The following is a 21,623-nucleotide window of genomic DNA, read 5'->3' on the forward strand; positions in this document are numbered from 1 at the left end:
ATAAAAAATTAACTTCACCTTCAATTGGCTCTCAGAAAAGATGTTTATTTCTTAGACAAGAATTAGGTAACAAGAGAATTAAAACATATCGCACTAAATATTAAGTATTTGCTAGCAAACATTACAAGCAAAAGAAATATCAACAATTATTGTCATGCATATCATTTTTGCAATGAGTACACAATGAATTATTGTATGTGTTTAAACAGTTGTTAGATCTAACAATCTTGCTAGCCTTGACAAAATGTTACGAGCAGACTTTTGGTTAGGAAAACAGGGCACCCAGGAAAACAGTCTTCTTTTGTATTTTTAAAGTCACAACAACATCTTGGGTAGGTGATAAGCATAAAGCATGACAGGAAAGGCACAATGTTCCTTTTGGATCCATTCAGTGGGAGGCAATGCTGTGGAAGAACACTTCAAAAACAAATCCTGGTCAGTAGCCACTGATCAGAACGTAAGAAACGCTAACCTAATCATATCAGACTGGAATTACTCAAGTGGTCAAATTGCATCATTTTCATGATGACATTCACAGATTGCTGGTCAGACAAATGAAAGTTGGACAATTCGACGACACCTCAACCACCCCTGTCATAAAACATAAAAAAAAAACAAAAAAAAATACTGGCCACCAGCCATGTCCACCGCAGCTGGAGGACCAAACGTTGAATGTCCGTGTGAAAGTTCAGGCTTTCATCCTTATGGTTGGTCCGCATCTACTTGGACAGCTCCGCAGAAAGCCAGTCCAGTCCTTCGTACAAGCCGCTGCCCTGGGTGGCGCAGGTCGGCTGAAGGTGCCACTGCAAACAACGAGCAGTTCAATGACATGCAATCTGTGGTTGCTTTCTTATGGACCAAGGTGGCGTTGCTAGTTAACTTACCTCTTTGTTCCGCAGCTTGTTGAGAGCCAATTTTTCGGTGAGCTCGCTAATAGGCAGGGCGTTGGGGAGGTCCTGTTTGTTGGCAAACACCAGCAACACGGCATCCTTCAACTCTTGCTCGCCCAACTAGAGGCACAAATACCAGAGTCTTGAACCTTGTGCTTTTAGGTATTGTCAATTTCAGATTGTTTTTTTTTTTTTTTTTTTAAACTGGTCTCAATAATGAACGTAATATTAACCACAATAATTTTGGTTCTAAATAAAACTCAAGATTCTTCAAAAGATTCTTTAGATTTTGGTACAAACAAGAAAATAATTAAACAAATCCCCCCCCCCCCCCCCCCCCTAAAACAAACAAATTTCTTTGAGTTATTCTGTTCATTTGCTTCACCAATAACCTTGTTCTTGGCATGTGCTGGCTTGTGAATGAACACCTTGTAACCTCAGAAAGACCGCATTTAAATTTAGTGTCGAGATAATGTTCCAGTCTGACAGTTACAGACAATATCAGAGAGGTATTGTTACTATTCAAGCACCAATAATACCCACCATCTTCATGAGCTCTTCGGCAGCCTCAGCCACTCTTTCTCGGTCATTGCTGTCCACAACAAAAATGAGGCCCTGCAAGACGAAAGCAAAACCGATGACTATGACTCCATAGAAACAACACGAGCGTGTGATGAACTGTTATTTGGTGTGAAAACTCTGATTTGATGTGTATGTCTTAACAAAGATCATTATAGACTAATATTTTTGTCATTTATTCTTGTATAATATTGGGGCTGCTGATTAATTTCATTTACATTTATTCTAATAAGGAAAGACTATTTAAGGTACAAATGTTTTGAGTTACCAGCATTGTCACAATAAATTAAACTCTCATCACGAGTCATGAGCTCTACAGAAAAGTCCTAATTGTCCTTTGGAGTCAATGTGCTTGTGACTGGTTGTTTGTCCATTTGTGCTCTGGGATTGACTGGCAACCAATCTCTTCCACCACCTTAATGAGGGGATCATTAAACAGTTTTAAGAACGCAGTGAGGGCAAGAGCAGCCCTCTGGACAGGTGTCTGTTTTGTTACACGTCATTTCACTTTGGTCCAACGGCTCGTACCTGTGTGTTCTGGAAGTAATGTCGCCACAGAGGTCTGATCTTGTCCTGGCCACCCACATCCCACACGGTGAAACTGATATTTTTGTATTCCACCGTCTCCACATTGAAACCTGACCACGAGAATAGAAAATAAAGACAGATTTTAACACAAAATAACCAACAGGCACAACAGGTTATTAAAGATGTTTTATTACCTATAGTTGGGATGGTAGTTACTATTTCGCCAAGCTTCAGCTTGTACAAGATGGTAGTTTTTCCAGCTGCATCCAGACCAACTATGGAAGAACATTGTGAAGTGACAAATTACAACAGCTCAATATCGACATGACAGTTGTTACATCATAGAACTAGCAGAACGTACAGATAGGCTTCAAATAACAAGAAGGCTAAATATTTTCTATAAAAACAAACAAACAAACAAACAAACAAACAAACAAACAAAACAATCTGTTAGGCCGTGAACACACCCTGACACAATAGGGTTTGGTGAAAACAGCTGAAGTTGGACAGGTAGTGTCCCTAATGTTGGGAAAAAGTCGATGGAATATCACGATTGCGTCAAACTATTCTACTTCCTCGAGAGAGAGCAAAATGGACTGACAGATTCCCTTTGAAAACAAAATATACTCGTTTACAATCGGTCATTTTTGCAACACTACGTCAAACTCGCGTGATCGCGGTGATCTATAACTTGAACACTGATGGCAGAGCTCCTTTGACAATAGCATTTAGTGAGCGGCGAAGCTAACCGTCAACCAGTACTTTTTTAACTCACCCATTAAAATCCTCATTTGTTTTTTGCCAAAAAGTCGACCAAACACTGAAGATATGGTCAGCCCCATAACTGCTAGGTGATGTTTGATTCCTCCGCAAATACCCTAATTCTTAAAACAAAAGACAAAGGTGTAAGATATGTTCGATATTATTTCGGCAAAACCCCGTACCGACTGCCACGTCCGGGCCAACGTGGAATGCGTCACGTCATCATCATTGTCTTCTTCTACGGCTTTTATTCTCAGCTGGCAAAGAAGCTTCCTAGTTCATTTCCGCCACTAACCGGACTGGAGTGTAAAATGAACGATCTTGGGGACTTAAATAAAATTAAGATTTGTTCACTGTTATTGGTGTGACTGACATGATTTTATGATTGGAATCATGCTGGTCAGTTTTTATTTGAAAATGATGAAAGAACATAGATTGTGCCTGAAGTGGGAGAACCAGAAAAGTGTGCATATTTTATTAGTTGAGACAAACTCATATTCTTTCTCATGTTCATATATGTGTAAATCCTCTTGTTATTTTATATAAACGTAACTGCTCAATCCGAACACGGATACAGCACCCACATCAGGGGATGTTTGAGAATATTTTGAAGTTTTAAATTACACAATATCACGCTGATAACACACAAAATTGACCTATTAGTGCTTATTCTCTTTCCTAAAGCTGCAATTTTACAAGCGTGTACACTATGATTATTTATTGGCTGTATGTTTTCTCAGTGATTTCAACCACAGTTTTATTGTTTAGTTTCCTCTGATTTTCAGAAAGATGCTTAAAAAAACAATGCTTTTATTATTATTATTATCATCATAAAAATGAAATTATTTTTGGTGTTCTTATATTAAATAATAAGAAATAGACTCATAAATGTTGGAAATTAGTGTGTTGGAAGACACAGACACAAACATATTTTGATGCAGACAGGTTCCTTTATTTCTGAAAGTGATGAGATTGCAAATTTGCTGTCGATATAAGAGAAGGAAAAGGGAGTTGATAGAAAACCCACACATACAATGGCACCACTAAAGTTTGATATTATTTCACTCAGTGATCACAATAATCGAACACCATTGTGACAGATGCCAGGCTGTTAAGATGAGTAATTAGTGGAAGATATCTCTGATGCAAACATACACATTGGAATCTGTGCAGGCCGCAGTTTGCCAATGTCCATCTTTAAGGAAAAAAAAGCAAGTTATTACAGCATTATGTTCGTAGCCAACTTTGATCACTATGTTTACTTACCGTCCTCAACAATTTCCACACAGTCACCAGTGCTGGCATTTGGCTCTGAATTTGTGGTGTCAAAGTTAAGGAAATCTTCATCTGAACCATCGGTCCATATGTAGTCAGTATCCTGGAACACAACAAAAAAGTTGAATAAGGGACACGGAAATACAAATCCGAACGGTATTTGTTTGCCTTAATGCAATCCGTTTCGATTGAACAATATTTGAATCAAACAGTAACACGTAAACTGCTGCTTCAATTTGAGATAGTGTGGAGGTCAAGATTGTGTGATGACAAAGAATGTTGATGAATTGTAAGTGTACTATATTGAAAGAAAAAAGTTTCATTTTCATAATGTGACATTGATTGTTTTGCATTTGGATTCAAGTCCTGCCAGTGTATATTTGACAAATGACAACCTCGAGGTGGAACAACATTTGTTCCAATATGTTTTCTTATCATTAATTACTCAGCTCTGTATGTCGTTTATTCTGGTGACAAGACAGAGTCTGTAGAAAACTTTAATTTTCCATTTGTCAAGAATACTTTCACTGAACACAAGTGATGGGATTCAATCAGAATGTTTGTCCTGGTCAATGTTTTACCAAAACTGCATCATGGAGTCCAATCCAGCCCTCAGTCTCATCACCATTTGCTCGAATCACTTGAACGATAAATGCATTTTCCAAGTCATTGTGGATGGAGACCAGATTTCCACCGAGAATGTTGCAGACGCTCTGAAGGAAAAAGAGAATCAGAAGTTGGTTTCACTCATCTAGATCTGCCAGACAGTTTGCAATGTATATATTGACTTCAGTCATCCGAAGGATCACTATTTGTAATAAAGCAACATCACAACTATTTTGTTCCAAACCTCTGCATCAGCAAAAGACCTCGGTTCATCTTCGTAAATGTAACATTTACAGTCCAACTGAGTCCAGCCTCGAGGGCAGCTATTGGCTGCAGCACAATGGTTGTTTTGGGAGCAAAATAAGACATTTTTAGCAATCTGGTGACGATAGTAACAATAATAATAATAATAATAGTAATAATGATCATTCATTTGCAATATGATTCAGATTAACCAACCTATTTTTGGAGTCAATTTGAGAGATTCCTTTGAAAAAGAAAGGCAGATTGTTAAAATCTGACGGCCAAACATTTACACACAAATAAACGGCAGCTATACATTAAGCACCATAAGAAATGGGTTAAAAAATGGCAAGATTAGAACTTACGACTCCAGTGAACAGGCCACTGATTCCACAAACGAGGAACAACAGGTGAAGAGCAAATGCCATCTGGAATGGGAAAAGAACAAAAAAACAAGCAAATATTTCTACGTCAGTTTTTCATTTGCATCTAAATATGTGGAAAATTGGAAATGGAAAAATGCAGTTAAAGTTTCAGCAGTAGGATAGGAAATTGTGTGAAGTTACCTTTGCAGTTGTGAAGCTTGATACTAAGAAGGACAACAAGGCGCTTTTTATACCCTCAGTTGACAGTTTTGGAATGTTTAAGGTGTACGTGTCACCTATAGAAAAATGTCAAACAAACAAAACAATATTATAATTTACTGTTAGTCAAGAATGCGGCAACTCAATTAAGCAGAAGAAGCTGTTTTGCAATCAACCCATACAACTGCCGAGTGAAAAATTGGGTTGTTTTTAACTCAGCATTTTTAAGGATGTACAGGTTATAAGCAACCCAAATAGAGCACTAAGAAATACTACCTCCAAAAATCTTGGTAAAATGTACAACCACAACTGGGTCGCTAAAAATTTGAACGGGATACCACTGAGCTACCTTTTTAAAAAACACACTAAACATTAAATGAACAGACAATAAACAAACTATTGATGCTGTCTATCTATTTATAGCCAGCTATTTTTTGTTTCCTGATTTGAATGAGGATTCAAATTCAAATGAGTTTCATTGAATTAATTTGAAATTAATGACAACAGATATATATATATATATCCATGGGGAACACGTCTCATGCTTTGAAAGGCAATGTTTGTTTTTGTTACTGTGATGCGATGTGTCAGTTAGCCCAAACCAAAGGGATGGATGGATAAATGTGCGGCTAAATTCAAACTTTACCCTTTAGATTTCACTTTACTCCAGTTATTGTTAAAGACAAATACAAGTTAAACATGGTGTCAAAATGAACCCTGGGAACAGGCCACAGTCGGAAAGCAGCAGCACAATAATTATCATAACTGAAATAATTCAGGTGGCTCGCCCCGAATACCGATCAAACAACCAATCGACGTTACAGTTTTCCGTTCTTTTGACTGGCCCTATGGAGTTGTTATGGCAATGGCTTTACAGGATAATTATGAAAGCTTCTGAGTGCGTCATCAAATAATTGCACTTAGTCAGTCTTTAGTTCTGAGTTGTTCATATGGACAAAAAAACCCGTTGTTACCTTATAATTAAGAGTGACTTCATCATAAAGACTTCACCCCCCCCCCATACGGTGATAATGACGGATGCTTTCACAAAAGACAGTGAGAGCATCTGGTGGCTGTGACAAATATCTGGCTTGTCAGTTTCACAGTAAGTGCTTGTCAGCTGTGCAATGTTGCCAGTGTCCAGTTTGACAACAGCAGATAGACACATTTCATTAGTAATTCATGATCATAAAACGTTACATGGTGTCATTCTTTCATTAATTCTGGCACTTTCAGTCCTCCATAAGCACGCATTGTGTGTGTGCGCGCGCGTGCACGTGTGATAATAACATTTATTTTGTCCGATTTTTGGCAGTGTTGATGCACCACGGCATAATACTGCCTTCTACAGTTACTGTATCAATTACACCTCGAAGGAGGTAAAACAAAACAAAACAAAAAACCACACTAAATCCTTCAGCATAACCCTTAATGCCTATAGTATATGGTTCTCAGTGACCAGGCCAAATATAGTCCCAAGAGAAAAATAAGAGACTCCCTGTGACGACAGGTGTTCTACAATAAACAACCCCGGTCACGATTGTGTGCCCAGAATGTCGAACCCCAAAGCAGAGCTTAAACACTATATTTATTGATACAAGAGAGCTGGAGAACATGAGCTGACAAAATTATTTGTAATAATACGTCAGCAATGGACTGACGCATAATAAACTTAATTGCAAAATGCCAACAAAAGTACACAATTAATAATAGCTAGTAATCCTAACGACACAAGAAAGGAAAACTATGTTTAATTATGCACAAAACCGGAGAATCATAATGAAATGATATTGGAGAACTAACAAAAACAAACACACGATTGACCAGAACCAGCAAAAGCAGCAATATTCTGGAGACCAGCTTCCATCTCAGCCAGTTAATTGGAGAGGCAGGCAATTTGCTGCAGAACCATTGGGTGGACTACTCCAGAAACAGTCCAGCCCTCCAAAATCAATCCCACCCACTTTAAACCAAAGGCAGCCGCGTCGACTTCTTTTTTTATTTTATTTATTTTACTTTAATCTATTGCAAATGAATGGAACAATCGAGTCGAGTAGTCAGTACTACTGGTGACTAATAGTTAGTGCACTCATACGAAAGAATTCACCGTTGGCTTGTGTTTTCTATTAATATGCTCTTGCAGGTTCTTTTAATTTCATGTGATGCCGCGGTAGTTGCGTGTCACTTCCACCTGCTGGGGGACCTTTAATTGTTCTGATGATGATGGTGCTGTTTGTGCTGCTGGTTGAGGTGCTGTCGGTGATGCTCATGATGGAGAACGTGCTCTCTACCCTGCTGGTGCAGGAGAAGATGCTGACTGTGCTGCTGCTGCTGCTGCAGGTGGAGCTGCTGCCTGTGCTGCTGGTTCAGGTGGAGGTACTGCCTGTGCTGCTGGTGGTGGAAGAGGTGCTGCCTGTGCTGCTGGTGGTGGAGGAGGTGCTGTCAGTGGTGCTGCTGCTGCTGGTGGTGGAGGAGGAGGTATTGTCTGTGCTGCTGCTGCTGCTGCTGCTGATGGGGAAGGTGGTAGTAACATTTCACCACGTTTCAAAATGAAAGTGTAGATAAATTCAAGCATGTTCTGATGATGATAGAGTCCTTTTATTTCCCAGAGTTGCACTTTGCCACAACAAATGAATTGCCAATGACAACTGAACATTGTGGTGAAAAGAAGTTTACAGTGAACCCAAAAATGTAAAGACACTACTACAGTTGGATGCTGTCTACTTTGTCATCATGATTAGGAAACTCCATTTGTGAAGAGGATGGTAAGAGGAGAGCGATTAGTGGTTGCTACGTTTCGCATTTTTGCTGCAAACGTATACGAGAGGGGCTGAACAGCTCACAGTTTCCCATAGTCCATCTTTCAGAAAGAAAAAAACAACAACTATAAATATTATGAGCATTATTTTTTTTGAGCTACCTTTGATCACTTATTTTACTTACCAGCATCATCAATTCCTACACAGTCCCCAGTGCTGCTGTTTGGCTCTGAATTAGCTGTGTCAAAGTGAAGGAAATCCTCTTCTGAGCCATCTGTCCATATGTAGTCCTCACACTGGAAGACAAAATTCCTATTTGAAGCAGTCACATGTGAAGATAGCAGCCACTTGGATTTGCATCTGCTGTTTGTTTGTCACAATGTAATCAATCTTGAATGTGTTTGATTATCAATAGAAACATACAGTATCGTTATGAAACTCATATTTCATGTCACATTAGATTTTGCAGGTGGAGTTTGGAGGGCAAGGTCAAGCGACTGGAATGCTAAAGAATAGGCAATGTTACAAAATTGAACCGACAAACCTCAGAGGGAATATTTGACAAATCTCAATATCTGAGTTCTTCTTTCATAGAGTATCTAACTCTACACCTCCATGCTTTCCTCTGGTGATAATACAGAGTCCAGAGGGCTTATTTGGCAAAAAGTCTTCTAAATGGACAGCACTTTATTGTTTTTACTTTTTGGGCTGTTTACTTGTATGTATATTGTGTAATATGTCTGACTGATGACCAATTCAGGGTGTAATCTCCCGTTCGCCCAATGCTAGCTGGGATAGATTCAAGCACCCCCCGTTACCCTGAACAGGATGAGCGGTGTTGAAAATGGATGGATGGAGAATTCAGTCAAAATCTTTTCTGTTAGTCAATGTTTTACCTGAACTGCATCGTGGAGTCCAATCCAGGCTCCAGCACCATTACCCGCTCTAACCAGTTGAAGAACTAGTTTATTTTCCAATCGACTGTGGATAGAAACCAAATTCCCACCGAGAACAAGGCACTCGTTCTGATAGAAAAAGAAAAAAAATGTATTTCATTCATTTATAGATCTGCCAAACAGTTGGCAAGACTTTGAAGTGTGGAATCAACAGGCAGATGAGTCTCTGATTGTAAGAGCAGGGCACTGGTTGGGAACTACTACATTACAACTAGTACATATTTCTTTCCATACCTCAGCATCTGCATAAGGCCTTGTTTCATCTTGGTAGAGGTAACATTTGGAGTCAAACTGAGTCCAGCCTTTAGGGCACCTATAAAATTCTACACAATGGTTGTTTCATTAAAATTGGTATCAATGTTAATCAAACTAAAAATATAACTAAATGTCAAAGCTACCAACTTTGAGGATAACTCAGAGGGTAAGACCACTGTGAAAAAGAAAAGCGCATTGTTAACGCTGCAGAATATTGAGACATGAATACACCAATATATTAAACACTAAAGTACGTAGGTTCACACAAGTCAGTGGGTGAGTTTTTGACTTACGCTTCCGGTCAACAGTCCACTGATCTCAAAGAGGAGGAACAATGAGCAAAGGGCAAATGCCATCTACAATGAAAGATTCAGAAGAAATATTTCTGACAATACACATCAACATTATATTTACAACCAATCGTGCGATTCAAATGTAACAGAGCTCAATATATATATAAAAAAAATGCTTTTATGTACTTCCTTCACACTTTACACATTATAATCCAGAGTTATATATATATATATATATATATATATATATATATATATATATATATATATATATATGCCCAACTTGACAAATAACTTGACAAATCAAGTAAGAGCTTAAGTTGTCGATTACTAGTAGTGTATATATGTGTATATATCTATATCTATATATATATAGATATATATATAGCTATTTTTTGTTTCCTGATTTGAATGAAGATTCAAATTCAAATGAGTTTCATTGAATTAATTTGAAATTAATGACAACCGATATATATCCATGGGGAACACGTCTCATGCTTTGAAAGGCAATGTTTGTTTTTGTTACTGTGATGCAATGTGTCAGTTAGCCCAAACCAAATGGATGGATGCATAAATGTGCGGCTAAATTTAAAACTTTACCCTTTAGATTTCACTTTACTCCAGTTATTGTTAAAGACAAATACAAGTAAAACATGCTGTCAAAATGAACCCTGGAACAGGCCACAGTTGGAAAGCAGCAGCACAATAATTATCATAACTGAGATAATTCAGGTGGATCGCCCCGCCTCCCGACCAAATAACCAATCGACGTTACAGTTTTCCGTTCTTTTGACTGGCCCTATGGAGTTGTTATGGCAATGGCTTTACCGATAATTATGAAAGCTTCTGAGTGCGTCATCAAATAATTGCACTTTGTCAGTCTTTAGTTCTGAGTTGTTCATATGGACAAAAAAACCCGTTGTTACCTTATAATTAAGAGTGACTTCATCATAAAGACTTCACCCCCCCCATACGGTGATAATGACGGATGCTTTCACAAAAGACAGTGAGAGCATCTGGTGGCTATGACAAAAATCTGGCTTGTCAGTTTCACAGTAAGTGCTTGTCAGCTGTGCAATGTTGCCAGTGTCCAGTTTGACAACACCAGATAGACAAGTCCCAAGAGAAAAATAAGAGACTCCCTGTGACGACATGTGCTCTACAATAAACAACCCCGGTCACGATTGTGTGCCCAGAATGTCGAACCCCAAAGCAGAGCCTCTATGCCACCTCTATATATATATAACAATATATATATATATATATATATATATATATATATATATATATAACAATATATATATATATATATATATATATATATATATATATATATATATATATATATATATATATATATAACAATATATATATATATATATATATATATATAACAATATATATAACAATATATATATATATATATATATATATATATATATATATATATATATATATATATATATATATATATATATATATATAACTATATATATATATATATATATATATATATATATATATATATATATATATATATATATATATATATATATATATAGTTATATATATATATATATATATATATATATATATATATATATATATATATATATATATATATATATATATAACTATATATATATATATATATATATATATATATATATATATATATATATATATAACAATATATATATATATATATATATAACAATATATATAACAATATATATATATATATATATATATATATATATATATATATATATATATATATATATAGTTATATATAGTTATATATATATATTGTTATATATATATATTGGTTTCACCAGTTAATTAACAAAAGGCTAAAAGCATTTAAAATAACAAAGAAACTAGCTATTTATTCTTTAATTCTGAAAAGAAGTCCCCCGAGTAAGAAAATTGCCCATGCATCTCGAAACATGGCAGTTGACTTTGGGCAGTCGGTGGGGGATACACAGAACTGGTTGCCACCCAATCGCAAGGCACATACAAACAAACATTCACAATCACACCTACAGAAAATGTGGCTTACCTTGTTCTTTCAGAATTGGAAGTACCCAGAGGAAAACTATGCAGATACAGGGGAAATTTTAAAAACCCAACTCAATCAAAATCAGTTCAACAACAGAGATCATGACACTCACTGTTTGTATCATTTCCTGCTTTGTATGCTCATGAAAATCAAACGTGTGTATGATGGGTGCGGTTGGAAGAATTTTAAACATATAAACTAAGCTTCAATGTGACAGGTTGTTTTTCTGGTGGAATGAGGAGTACACAAAATGCAGCAAAGCAGAAGGAACCAAGCTAAGAGTGCTCTGCAAACATTTACTTCACAAAAACAAAAAAGACAAATAAGACACTCATATCAAGATTTAAAATAGGAAACAAAAACCAAGATAAACCGAAGCATGACTTGGGGATGTAGCAACAGAATCAGAAGCAACAAACACAATGAGTTAGCTGTTGGTTGTTCTAAGTGGTTCTAAACTGATTCTTGACTTGAAACAAAATGTAAACCATTACAAGATGCTCTTATCTACACGTGTAGCAATATAAAAAAAAAAGTACCAAAGAGGCACTAAATCTAAAACAGCAGTGTTGTGTCTTTTACAAATGACTTGTTGAAATGAACATCATCATCATCATGAACATTTCTGAGAGTATGCACTGAATGAAATGAATTGACTGACTGGTTTGCCATGAGCATGAGCTGCAAGACAAATCCTCCTAGTTAAACAACAGGACATACAATGTGACAAAAACATGTCCACCATTTTGTCAGAAAACGATCCAACAGGATCAGCTGCATGCCAACCAATAAATGTCTCCACTGTCATAGGTTGTTCCATCTCTGTCTCCGAGCCGATGGAAGATTGTGATGGGTGTGTCATTATTTTATTCATCAATTTTATCAAAGAAGACCGTCTTTAGCGGTGGTTTGAATTGTGGTCATCTGTGTTCATACATTGTTGTTATGTTATCTCTTTATTAATTGTTTTTTTTTTAAATCTTGTGTTAAGCAATATACACAGCAAGTTTGAAAAAGAGTGCCTTCAAGCATGCGTATTTTGATGCAGAAAGATTCCTTTATTTACTTGACACATTTGACTACACATTTGTTGTCAGCAATGCTTAAAGGAATAGGAAAGGAAAAAAAAAAAGTCGAGAGTAAACCCAAAAATACAGACACCAAAAAAGTTTGATATTGCCTCATCGTGTTTTCTGGAACAGATCATGGTAAAATGAGCAATCATTAGTGGAAACGGTGTGCCGCCTGGATGCAAACGTATTCGTCTTCGACCTCACAGTCACCCGTTTGCCAAAGTCCAGCTGCAAGAAAGATGGAAATGATGATATATTAATTACAGCATTGAATTCTTATCAATCTCACAGATTTGGTCACTGATTTTACTTACTCGTCTCATCGATCTGTACACAGTTACCATTAGCGCTATTGGGCTCTCCTGTACCAAAGTTGCGGAAATTCTCAACTGTGCCATCAGTCCAAATGTAGTCACCATCCTGGAAGAAAAAGTTACATTTCAAGTTAAACACGACGACAGCACTTTGCATCTCTTTTTTGTTTGTCACAAGGCAATCCATACATTGTGTTTCAATGGTATTAGAAACACGTTATGAAACTGAGTCAAGCGAGAGTTTGAGGTCAGAGTTTGGAGCACGGGGTCAGTTTAATTGTTGTTAAATATCTATTTTTTTCTGAAAGATAATTTGATTGAATGTAAAGTTGAATTTAAGCACCAAACTATCCATATTTGATATGGTCAAATTTTAAGCAGAGACGGATGACATTGTGGTTTCATGAGATCCTAACCCTGCATTGCCAAAGACTCTCAACTTGACACCTCCTTAACTTTACGATGGTGACGATAAGATGGAGTCTGTTGGACTAAGTGACAAAGAATATTTCTACTGAACACAAGAGAACGTTTGAACTGGTCAGTCTTTTACCGCAATTGAATCATGAAGTCCAATCCAGGCAAGGTTAGGAGTTTCAGCACCCATATCAGCTGCAGGAATCAATTGTTGAACAATTGCGTTTTCCAGGGCATTATGAATGGAGACCAGATTTCCACCAAGAATGTTGCACACGGCCTGGAGGGATGGAGAGTTCACGTTCAAGATACACCAGGCATATTTTAACTCCGAGCCACAATATCCAAGCACCAGACGGATGGTAAGAGCAGTGAACTATTTTCATCCATACCTCTCCATCTGCAAAGTTCCTTGCTTCGTCTTGGTAAATGTAACAGGAAAGGTCCAACTGAGTCCAGCCTACAGGGCAAGTGACGCCTGCAGTAAAAAAAAAAAAATCCAGAAGAAAATGAGGCATGTCAATCAAATCAGCAAAGCTACTTGTTATCTAACTAGAAAAAGTATTAATGAGTGACAACTATGTACCAACCTGCTGCAGGGAAAGACCACTTTGAAGAAGAAAAAAATCATGGTTAAAACAAGACTGAACATTGGCACAAATGAAGACAATCAAAGACCATTGTAGATTGTTGAAGTCAGCGAACGAGATTTTGACTTACGACCCCAGTCAGCAGTCCACTGATCCCACAAAGGAGGAACAACGAGCGTAGAGCAAATGCCATCTGTATAATATTGAAAAAAAAAGTCATGTTTCTAGCAATCAAAATCGGCAGATCATTTTTCTTTGACCTTGTGAATCAAGAAATTAGTAAATGTTAAAGAGCCTCATGAAATTGAGTTTGAAAAGTTACCTTTGCAGTTGAGATGTTTGATACTGACGATACCAATGGCAATCCCTTTTATATGTTGGGTTGGCTACCATGGAATGTTCACTGTGTCACAGAAACCAATAGACCAAAGCAAAACGCGTGTATTATCGTTCATCTGTCACACAGATCTTACAAACAGATCTTGCAAACAAAAACAAATCTTAAAAAAACAGAAACCATAAGACTAAACCCCACAATTAGTATGTAAAAACATGTCACCAAAAACAAAACTCGTGTATTATTGTTATTCTTTCATTGACAAACAGGTTTTGGACAGCGAAGCCACCTCAAAAGTGGCTCCATCGGTTTACCAGCAAAACTGGAGCTTTGACCTTCCATTGATACTGACGGAATGCACACCTCTGGTTAAAATTGTGAAGTACAAATTCTAAACAAAATCACAAACAGTCATTAAAAATAAAAAAATAGAGCACCATCCAACAACTCATGTTAGCCTTTCCTAATGGGGACTCCAATTTCTATTGTCAAGTGCAATATTACTGACACTAATGTATGCTCCATCCATCCATCCATCCATCCATCCATCCATCCATCCATCCATCCATCCATCCATCCATCCATCCATCCATCCATCCATCCATCCATCCATCCATCCATCATCTGTACTGCTAGTCCCCAAGTTTTTTAAATTTTAGGTTTCAAGCAATAAACTCAGTTTAAAAAATGCATGTAAAAATGACAAACAAATACATTTTGATGCTGGAAAAATTTATTTAATAGAGAAATGCTTTGACGATTGAAATTTGTTGTCAGTAACATTTGAAGGAATAGAGAAGAAAAGCGTTTTGAGTGTAAAACCAAAATTACAACGACACCACTTAAGTTTCTCTCTTTGGGTCATGATTATGGAAATTCATTGTGACAGAAGACAGACGATGGTAAAACGAGCGATTAGTTGAACAAATGATGCGCATTCTTGATGCAAACATATTCTTGAAGATCTGTACAGTTTGCACTTGCCCAAAGTCCATCTGGAAGAAATATGGAAATGTTTTTGTATTGCAGGACTGTGTCCTTAGCAAACTTTAATCGTTTCACCTACCAGTCTCATCCATCACTACACAGTCACCTTTAGCATTATCGGGCTCTTCTGGAGCAAAGTTGCGGAAATTCTCAAGTGTGCCATCAGTCCAAATGTAGTCACCATCCTGGAAGACAAAGTTACATTCCAAGTTAAACATAACAATAGCACTTTGCATCTCCTGTTTGTTTGTCACAAGGTAATCCATACATTGTGTTTCAACAGTATTAGAAACACACTGTCATTATGAAACTGGGTCAAGCTAGAGTTTGTAGTCAGAGTTTGGAGCACAGGGTCAGGTAATTGTTGTTAAATATCCATTTTTTCTGAAAGAAACTTTGATTGAATGTAAAGTTGAATTTAAGCGCAAAACCATCCATATTTGATATGGTCAAATTTTAAGCAGAGACGGATGACATTGTGGTTTTTCAGCCTCATAATATCTTAACTTTGCATTGCCGGAGACTGTCAACTCGACAGCTCCTTACTTTCAGATGGTGACGACAAAATGGAGTCTGTTGGGCTAAATGACAAAAATATTTCTACTGAACACAAGAGAAAGTTTGAACTGGTCAGTCTTTTACCGCAATTGAATCATGAAGTCCAATCCAAGTAAGGTTAGCTGCACCAATCAGTTGTTGAACAACTGCGTTTTCCAGGGCGTTATGAATGGAGACCAGATTTCCACCAAGAATGTTGCACACGGCCTGGAGGGTGGAGGGCGGATGGATGAACACGTTCAAGATACGCCAGGAATATTTTCATATTTCAATAAAATATCCAATCACCAGACGGATGGTAAGAGCAATAAATTATTGTCATCCATACCTCTCCATCTGCAAAGTTCCTTGCTTCGTCTTGGTAAATGTAACAGGAACGGTCCAACTGAGTCCAGTCTGCAGGGCAGGTAACGCCTGCAAAAAAAAAAAAAAAATCCAGAGGAAAAGGAGGTACGTCAATCAAATCAGCAAAACTGCTTGTTATCTAACTAGCAAAAGTATTTGAGAGTCGCAACTACCAACCTATTGCCGGGAAAGACCACTTTGAAGAAGAAAAACACATGGTTAAAATAAGACTGAATATTGGAACAAATGAAGACATCAATACATCAAAGACCATTGTAAATTGTTGAAGTCAGCGGGTGAGATTTTCACTTACGAGTCCAGTCAAGAGTGCACTGATCTCACAAATGAGGAACAACGAGCGCAGAGCAAATGCCATCTGTATAATATTGAAAAAAACAACAACATATTTCTAGCAATCAAAATCGGCAGATCATTTTTCTTTGAATCAAGAAAGCAGTGGAGATTTATAGAATGAATTTCCACTCGGGGATCAATAAAGTATCTATCTATCTATCTATCTATCTATCTATCTATCTATCTATCTATCTATCTATCTATCTATCTATCTATCTATCTATCTATCTATCTATCGATCGATCGATCGATCGATCGATCGATCGATCGATCGATCGATCGATCTATCTATCTATCTATCTATCTATCTATCTATCTATCTATCTATCTATCTATCTATCTATCTATCTATCTATCTATCTATCTATCTATCTATCTATCTATCTATCTATCTATCTATCTATCTATCTATCCATCTATCCATCTTCCTATCTAGTCACATGAAATTTAGTTAGAAAAGTAGGATGTAACGTTACCTTTGCAGTTGCGATGTTTGATGCTGAGAATGACGATGAAGATTTGTTTTATATGGTGGATTGGTAGAAATGGAATGTTCATTGTGTCACGTGACACATGAGACCTAAACAAATTCCCCAAAAAGAGAACAAAGAACATCTATTTTTACTATTCTGTCATTGACAAGCAGGTTTTGGACCGGAGTCACTGATCTTTGGGACAATTGAATGGAATTGATCTGAATAAGAATGCGGAATTGTGAGATGTGGCCTACTACTTGGCACGTCTACCTCACACCTGAGTGGGTTTTAGGTTTGTATGCAGGTTCCAGCCTTCTTTTTGGAAGATTGCATCTTAGGGGGTGGGGGGAGAGGTTCTGCAGATTTTCTAACTCTAAGACCATCAAGCACAGATGCCCCTTAATAAAATTGGATGCTTCAATTATCGGACATTGTCTACAAGGGGATGTTGTGTGAGTATTTACCCATCTTCTGGTGGATGGTTGCCCAGGGCCCATTCCCTATTGGTTCCAACCTTTACATGCTCTTGCCTTGGAGCCGCATTCTCTGTGCTCAGAGCATCATAAACTATGGACCCCTGGCATTTATAAAAACAACTGCTTTACCCTATCAGATGACACCAGATTCATCTCCTTAGGGCCATTCAACTTCAAAACTCATGACTAATCAATCTGATCAAGTTTCCTTGACAAGATTACATCCTGCATTTGCCCAAAATCTTGAACTGAAAAATTCTGAAAGAGTTGCCGGCCTCAAGATTCAGGGGTCAGCCTAATCCTAAATGCTCCATAGGTTTTTGTTCTAACTCTAGGAACAATTAAAAGGCCAGTGGCAAAGGACCTCAGGATATCAGATAGATATGATGGTCCAAGCCCATTAAGACATTTAAAAACCAGTAAAAGAACCTTAAAATAGTTGATGACGAGTTTCTGGCAAGTTCTCTTCAAAGCAAATAACTAGGCATGGGCCTATTCCTATTGTTCAACTTGATGCTTCCTCCTGGGGAGATCTTTTTAACAATATTTTTGCCAGGCTTTGTCAGTAGTTCCTCATGGTTGATTAATTACACTTCAAAAACAAATGTGCACCTTACCACAACCCAAACCAGAAAAGTGAACAAATCTCACTTTGAAAAAAACGATTTGGGTTTTCCTCATCCGGGCTTGTATAAAGAACCAGTATCTGACCAGCAAAGAACTTTTATTGAAGTCAAAGTCAAATATAACTTTATAACTTTCAAATATGACTAGCATAAGTATTAAAGGATCTTCAAATAATTGTTCATACGGCGGCATGGTGGAGCACTGGTTAGGCCGTCCATCTCATAGTTAGGAAGGTGCGAGTTGGATTCCACCTCCGGCCCTCGCTATGTGGAGTTTGCATGTTCTCCCCGTACCTGTGTGGGTTTTATCCGGTCACTCCGGTTTCCTCCCACATTGGTAGGCCGATTGAGCACTCCGAATTGCCCCTAGGTGTGAGTGCGATTGCGGACGGTTGTTCGTCTGTGTGTGCCCTGCGATTGGCTGGCAACCGGTTCAGGGCCTACTGCCCGATGACTACATTTACACCCGCGACCCTCGTAGGAACAAGCGGCATCGAAAATGGATGGATGGATGTACATACACATCAAAACCGGCTCTTTGTCATATTGTACTCTAGGAGTGCCCAACCAGTTGATCACCTGGAGACTGGTCCCAAGTTGATCACAAGGTGTTGTGATACGTATCTCTATTCTGCCCATGCCTGCGTGGCTTTTCTCCGGGAACTCTGGTTTTCTTCCATATTTCAAAAACATGCATGGTAGGCCAATTGACCACTCCAAATTGTCCGTAAGTGTGAATGGTTGTTTTTCTCCACTAAGTGGCCTGCAATTGGCTCGCGACCAGTTTAGGGGGTAACCAACCTATTAATATTAACTATTAATAACAAAGCCAGATCATACCTCACATGTGTGAAAATGACACAAGATGCTGAGGTTTCTGGAGGAAAAATCAATTTTACCAAATAAAAGAAATTTTCAAATCGGGTATTATTCTATTTTTCTTATCTGAAAAAGTACAGTTTAATTTATGTTGACAGCTGACTATACACTTGGATTTAAATAATGATGCAACACAGAAGCAAAGGCCATTTTTGGTTTGTATGTTTGGTTTGCTGTGGTTGGTCACTTCTTCCAGCCACAGATGTTTCACTTAACAAAACTCTTTTTTTTTTTTTTCTGGGTTTAAAATTGCCTTTTTCATTCGTCTTCTTATGCCCACCTTGGAGGTACTCTGTGCTGGGAAACTCAACAAGTATTTTTCATGTCATCCATCCTGTTTGTTTTTCGTTTGACAGCTTAATTGGCTTCCCAGTGTAATTACTCACCAATGAGGAAGTACATAGTGTGGTAAGGCATGTGATTAAAAAGCTAAGCAAACAAGGTGAGAAAAAAAATAGTACTTGCTTTCATCTCTTTGCCAAGAATAGCAACTTTAACCGAAACTTAAGGTTTTGTTGTGCGATGCAAAACAACTTTATTTATATAGCACCTTTCATGTGCAAGACAATTCAATTGTGCCACTTGCTGTCGACTGAAAATGATATCACAGTTTTAAGCAACAGTGATGTTTTTTTCTGTCAACATAAATAAAATGGGTGAATTTTGCCGCTTTACTCATATTCCACAAACGCAATTGTAATCAGAACAAACATTCATCAGCATTTCAACTTGAGTTGGGCTGCAGAGAACAAGAGTACAAAGAAATAGGATTAGGAAAGGATGTCGATTTTGTTTGAACTGCATGTACATCTTGATGTTCTCCATGTCAGAATGCGGGACATGAAGATTTCAGATATAAAAGCAGACATCTCCTTAAAAGATTTAAACAACATTTAAAAGTACTGTGAAAATGGCCCGTGGGAACAAGGCTGACAATCCGAGTCAGACAAGAGATAATTCAACTGGATCGGTTGCAAAGAGATAATTCAACTGGATCGGTCGCATACCAACAAAACCAACAATTATCTTCACTGAGAGACAGCAGTTCATTTTTAACTTTTTGACCTGATGGAAAATTTGTGTGCTATCATATTTGAGGCAAAAGTCCCTGAACGTCATCCAATACCATTAATTAGTCTGTTGCTCCGATTCACTTCCTGTTGTGATTATTGTGCCAAATTTAGCAAGGTCACGAAGGGGAAATTTCCGGGAAATTTCTCATGACTGCATGTAAAGGTATGCGGGGGAATCTTTGAAAAGTTCTAAATTTGTAAATTTCTATGGGAATTAACTGAAAATGGGGGTGGGGTTAATTTAAACAAACTTTATACAAATGTATTTTTTTTTTGTCATAAGCGAACAGTCGTGCATACATTCACATTTAATTTTTGCAACTAAGACAGTAGTATTTTTAATTGTAGCTGAAATATAACTACCCCATAAAACAAAACAAAACATAAAACAACTTCATTGGCTTTCCATAATATACAGGCCCAAGCGTGTGGCTCAACAGCCTGGTTCTTTGGGCTCAAAAGTGTAGGCTTCAGTGTTTAAGTCTGACCTTAAGGATCAAATTCAAGTTACAATCAGACTCATCAAATATGAATAGACTACAGCAATTATGGGCCCGCTATAAAGATTAAGTACTGTACTTTTTTTTTTTTTTTGGTGTCAAAACACCCAATACAGAACAAATTCATATTAAAAAGGCTGAAATTAAAAGTTTTAAAATTAATCTTAGTGTATGTTGCTGGTGCTCACCTTTGTGGGGGTTAATGGCCTGAAGCCGGTTTATGAGATGCTACAGTGTTACAGCACTTTTATTTTTATTAATCCACATTACATTTGGGTGTCATTAGAGAAAAGCAACAACTGTAGACTTTATAAAGATTGGTAGTACAGTCATTTTGTCGTTAGAGGGTGCTGCTGTTCGATGATATCACACTTAGATTACAGGTAAAACTCTGCCATGCAAATTGTAAATCATTTATCAGTTACATCCATAAATGCTGGTGGCTTCTCTGTGCCCGAGCTCATCTGAGACGGTCTGACTCACCCCTTAAAATTAATAATAAAAAGACAGTAATTCTCACAAAAAGACCCTAACTAATCGCAGATACCAGGAGGCAGTTTTCTCATCATTAAACACAGATGCAAAAGGACGGGCGCTCCCTGATGCAATTAAGTACGTTTAATTGTGATGCTACAAAATCACTTTAATTGCCAGTCAAGTTTGCTATGCCCAGTTTCCAAGGTTCATTTCAACAGCACTTTTGAATTGAGTTTCTAGCTGTGGTGGTTTAGGATAGATTTAGTATACTCACAAATATATTACCGGAGCCACGCTCGAGAATCATTTGGTGATCTATAACACGATTGCAAACAGTGACCCGATAAAT

General features: G+C 37.5%; 5 protein-coding genes across 5 annotated transcripts; all 5 read right to left on the reverse strand.

Moving 5' to 3' along the window:
* Positions 1 to 24: 24 nt before the first annotated feature.
* On the reverse strand, positions 25 to 2,992 carry LOC147055691 (ADP-ribosylation factor 4-like). Its single transcript, XM_085914227.1, has 6 exons — positions 2,773 to 2,992; positions 2,192 to 2,272; positions 1,998 to 2,107; positions 1,434 to 1,505; positions 885 to 1,010; positions 25 to 803 (listed from the first exon to the last, which is right to left on the reverse strand). The coding sequence occupies exons 1-6, from the start codon at positions 2,837 to 2,839 to the stop codon at positions 720 to 722; spliced, it is 540 nt and encodes a 179-aa protein (XP_085770353.1). The 5' UTR covers positions 2,840 to 2,992; the 3' UTR covers positions 25 to 719.
* A 744-nt stretch (positions 2,993 to 3,736) lies between these two features.
* On the reverse strand, positions 3,737 to 5,311 carry LOC147055692 (galactose-specific lectin nattectin-like). The gene is made up of 6 exons (XM_085914179.1): positions 5,249 to 5,311; positions 5,100 to 5,127; positions 4,885 to 4,970; positions 4,616 to 4,747; positions 4,026 to 4,137; positions 3,737 to 3,954 (listed from the first exon to the last, which is right to left on the reverse strand). Exons 1-6 carry the CDS (start codon positions 5,309 to 5,311, stop codon positions 3,884 to 3,886), a joined length of 492 nt encoding a protein of 163 aa, XP_085770305.1. The 3' UTR covers positions 3,737 to 3,883.
* A 2,762-nt stretch (positions 5,312 to 8,073) lies between these two features.
* LOC147055693 (galactose-specific lectin nattectin-like) lies at positions 8,074 to 12,690 on the reverse strand. Its single transcript, XM_085914176.1, has 7 exons — positions 11,793 to 12,690; positions 9,731 to 9,793; positions 9,585 to 9,612; positions 9,417 to 9,505; positions 9,123 to 9,251; positions 8,411 to 8,522; positions 8,074 to 8,327 (listed from the first exon to the last, which is right to left on the reverse strand). The coding sequence occupies exons 2-7, from the start codon at positions 9,791 to 9,793 to the stop codon at positions 8,248 to 8,250; spliced, it is 501 nt and encodes a 166-aa protein (XP_085770302.1). The 5' UTR covers positions 11,793 to 12,690; the 3' UTR covers positions 8,074 to 8,247.
* A 139-nt stretch (positions 12,691 to 12,829) lies between these two features.
* Positions 12,830 to 14,581, reverse strand: LOC147055694 (lithostathine-1-alpha-like). Its single transcript, XM_085914177.1, has 7 exons — positions 14,509 to 14,581; positions 14,317 to 14,379; positions 14,187 to 14,205; positions 13,989 to 14,074; positions 13,733 to 13,876; positions 13,180 to 13,285; positions 12,830 to 13,093 (listed from the first exon to the last, which is right to left on the reverse strand). The coding sequence occupies exons 2-7, from the start codon at positions 14,377 to 14,379 to the stop codon at positions 13,017 to 13,019; spliced, it is 495 nt and encodes a 164-aa protein (XP_085770303.1). The 5' UTR covers positions 14,509 to 14,581; the 3' UTR covers positions 12,830 to 13,016.
* An 827-nt stretch (positions 14,582 to 15,408) lies between these two features.
* On the reverse strand, positions 15,409 to 16,789 carry LOC147055695 (galactose-specific lectin nattectin-like). Its single transcript, XM_085913730.1, has 5 exons — positions 16,727 to 16,789; positions 16,397 to 16,552; positions 16,153 to 16,275; positions 15,590 to 15,695; positions 15,409 to 15,518 (listed from the first exon to the last, which is right to left on the reverse strand). The coding sequence occupies exons 1-5, from the start codon at positions 16,787 to 16,789 to the stop codon at positions 15,439 to 15,441; spliced, it is 528 nt and encodes a 175-aa protein (XP_085769856.1). The 3' UTR covers positions 15,409 to 15,438.
* Positions 16,790 to 21,623: the final 4,834 nt, after the last annotated feature.

The sequence above is a fragment of the Syngnathus leptorhynchus genome, chromosome 6, assembly GCF_054491065.1.
Source record: "Syngnathus leptorhynchus isolate UIUO chromosome 6, UIUO_Slep, whole genome shotgun sequence".
Classification (NCBI taxonomy): Eukaryota; Metazoa; Chordata; class Actinopteri; order Syngnathiformes; family Syngnathidae; genus Syngnathus; species Syngnathus leptorhynchus.